The sequence below is a fragment of the Mastomys coucha genome, unplaced genomic scaffold (genome assembly GCF_008632895.1).
Source record: "Mastomys coucha isolate ucsf_1 unplaced genomic scaffold, UCSF_Mcou_1 pScaffold3, whole genome shotgun sequence".
NCBI classification, from domain to species: Eukaryota; Metazoa; Chordata; class Mammalia; order Rodentia; family Muridae; genus Mastomys; species Mastomys coucha.
Window position 1 is genome coordinate 40,570,270 of NW_022196909.1, and position 3,084 is coordinate 40,573,353.

Below are 3,084 nucleotides of genomic sequence, written 5' to 3' on the forward strand. Positions count from 1 at the left end.
CCACCCCCACCCCCGCATGAACTGAGGCTCTTTTTGCTACAAGAAAACATAATCTGTGTGTGTCTAGAGCAAGGTTCCAGGTTCATGGATGGCAAGGGGGAGGAGGGTCAGTTGGGCATGCAGGTCTGTGTGCGGTGTGAATGTGCTCTTTGAGCATCTCAGGATGAAGGTGTAGGAATAACATAGCGTCCTGCTCCCCTGCCTTCTGGTCCCTACCTATAAGTGAGGTCTGTCTTCTCCCAGCGCCCTCCTGACAGGACGAAGCGCTTCTGTCGGTTCCGGGCATTCAGTACTTCAGGCGGGTCAGGCACACCACATCGTAGAGGTCTGGAACTACCAGCAGGACTGGGGACCCAGGGGGAGGCAGGGGCAGATGTTAAGCTATAAGGCAGAGCTGCATGCGGGAGCTGAGGTCCTCTCTTCACAGGGTGGTGACGGTGGTGACTCTCCTGGGAAAGAAAAAAAAAAAACCAAAACGATGCAAGAATCAAGTCAGGGGCTGGTGAGATGGCTCTATGGGTAAGAGCACTAACTGCTTGTCCGAAGGTCCTGAGTTCAAATCCCAGCAACCACATGGTGGCTCACAACCACCTGTAATGAGATCTGATGCCCTCTTCTGGTGCGTCTGAAGTCAGCTACAGTGTACTTATGTATAATAAATAAATCTTTGGGCCCGAGCAAGCAGGGACTGAGAGAGCGGGGTTGAGACTGGAGTTGACTGGGCTGGAACCGACCAGAGTGAGCAGAGGTCATAAAAATTCAATACCCAACAACCACACGAAGGCTCACAACTATCTGTACAGCTACTGTGTACTCACCTACATAAAATAAATAAATAGGGCTGGGCAGTGATGGCGAACGCCTTTAATCCCAGCACCTGGGAGGCAGAGGCAGGCAGATTTATGAGTTTGAGGCCAGCCTGCTCTATAGAGTGAGTTCCAGGACAGCCAGGGCTATGAGGAGAAACCCTGTCTCGAAAAACAAACAAACAAACAAATCTTAAAAAAAAAAAAAATTCAAATCAGACTTCAGATCCCCAGGGCTTAAGATTTGAGATGTAATTCTTTAGCGCGGCATGCTTAGCCTAGCCCCACTTTGGATTGCTGGGCAAACGGAGGAACTGAAAATATGCTGGGTTCATCAGCCTGAGGTTGAGTTTCTGACCTCTGGTTTTTCCGATCCTGTTCCGAGGCATCAAGCTTTCTCCTCCTGCTGCCCTGCTAGAGGGCCCTGGGCTATCTATCTGTCTGTCACCAGCTCCTGTTGATCTGGCTAAGGAGGTCTAGATGGGAGCCCATAGAGACTAGGGGAACACTAGCTTATGAAGCCCTGACCGCATACTCCATATAGACCCAGGAAGCTTCTGAGCATGCTCCCTGGCATGGACAGGCTGCATGCAGCCTGCAGTACAGCCCTTAGCTTTCTTACCTAACCAATGGGGACGAGACTCCCAGTAAGTGTTGCCATGCGGACCCGAGGTGATACGCGTTGAGCATTTAGCACGCGCCTTGGGCATCAAGTAACCAAGGTTTCTTTTACAGTATACATGGGGGATGCTGGTAATTGAACCCAAGGCACACTACACTTGGGCCCTACCCCCCATCTGAAGCCCCCAGTTCTAACAGAGATGCCCTGCCTGGTCTGTGACCTCTTGCCTCTTTAATGCAGGGAGGGTAGGGGACAAACCAGTTCCCATCCTGGCAATGTCTCAGATGGCATCCTTCCCCTGGTCTCCAGGAAAGTGATTTCAAGTCTCCTTTTTTTGGGGGAAAAGTTACAAAGCACCAATTGCCTTCCAGGTAAATTTGCACAGGTAATCACTGAAACTCTACCTGGGGACCCTTCTCGAAGCATCACTGTGACGATATAGACCAGGTTCTATATGATCAGCTACAGGGCCTATCCAACCTGGCCAGCAAGAGAGACAGATCCCTCTTCCCAACTCTATCAGGGGGGAGTCAGTGACCCTCTCAAAGAATGGCAGGGTGCTGTCAGTCCTCAAAGCCCCAAAGTCCAGCCCATCAGCTTGGCCCCTCTTCTCTGCCACCCAGAAAAGCTGGTAGAGCAGCCGCAAGGAGGGGGAATGGTAATGGAGGTGAGCAACCCTTCCCTTCCCATCTCCACCACGGTCCCTTCAACATCCCTCCCTCCCCGCCTCATGATGCATGGAGGTCATGGCTAGTAGCTCTGAGCGTCTGAAAGCTGAATTCTATTCCGTGGTGACCTGGACAACGAGCTGCTGTCTTCATTTGGGCTTCAGCTTCTCCATCTGTCAAATGTCAATTGTGGGAGAAAAAGGAGCTGAGAGGCTCCCTGTAAATCCTGCAGCAGCCGGGACCCAGAGCAGCTCCTTCCCAGACTCTATCCGCTTAGGCCCTGTACTCCATCCCACACTTGGGAACCCCCTCTTCCCAAGTTCTCAGTTCTCCCGGGACTACTAGGATTTAATGAGGAAGACTGGCGAGCTCAGAGAACCCTTGGTCTCATCTATAGTTGATGAGAATTTGGGGGAACGGTCATCATTCTAAGTTTATCCTAAATCCCCAACATCCCAGAGCATGAATCAGAGTCCAGAGATGTTAAAGACTTCCCCGGGGATCACACAGCAAACCAGACAAGAGCCTGGCTTGGCCCTGGGGCTTACTGCCTCTTCTCACAATTTACCCGCTCCCCACCGCTCCCCACCGGCTTGGCTCTTCTCCAAGACCCACATTCCTAAGCAGCATTTACATTTCTAGAGCATTCCCTCTTTCCCAGCTAGCACCCTTCCTCTGGCCTATCCCTATAGAGGGACCTGACTCACCCTGCCCCACCCTCTGGCCTGGCCGATGCCAATCCGGAAAGCCTCAGACACACTCAAGGGACTCGGCTGACCCAGTCTCCTGGCCTATCTCAGACCCTCAAGGTCAGTCTCAGGAGTGACTCCCAACCCAGACCACAGGAGCAACCAAGCTAGTGGAAGGTAGTTAAGAAAGCCGCCCCTCCCCCCACCCCCTGCCGAGCAGTGGTGGCACAAGCCTTTAATCCCCACACTTGGGAGGCAGAGGCAGGTGGATTTCTGAGTTCGAGGCCAGCCTGGTCTAC

At 52.5% G+C, this 3,084-nt stretch overlaps 1 protein-coding gene across 2 annotated transcripts in view; it reads right to left on the bottom strand.

The window, feature by feature from the left end:
* Positions 1-3,084, bottom strand: part of Mmp11 (matrix metallopeptidase 11) — a 10,183-nt gene that overhangs the window by 5,340 nt on the left and 1,759 nt on the right. For both annotated transcript variants that reach the window (XM_031348218.1, XM_031348217.1), the window contains exon 2: positions 217-449. In XM_031348218.1, the coding sequence (XP_031204078.1) occupies positions 217-449 (233 nt within the window). The remainder of the gene's footprint in view (positions 1-216; positions 450-3,084) is intronic.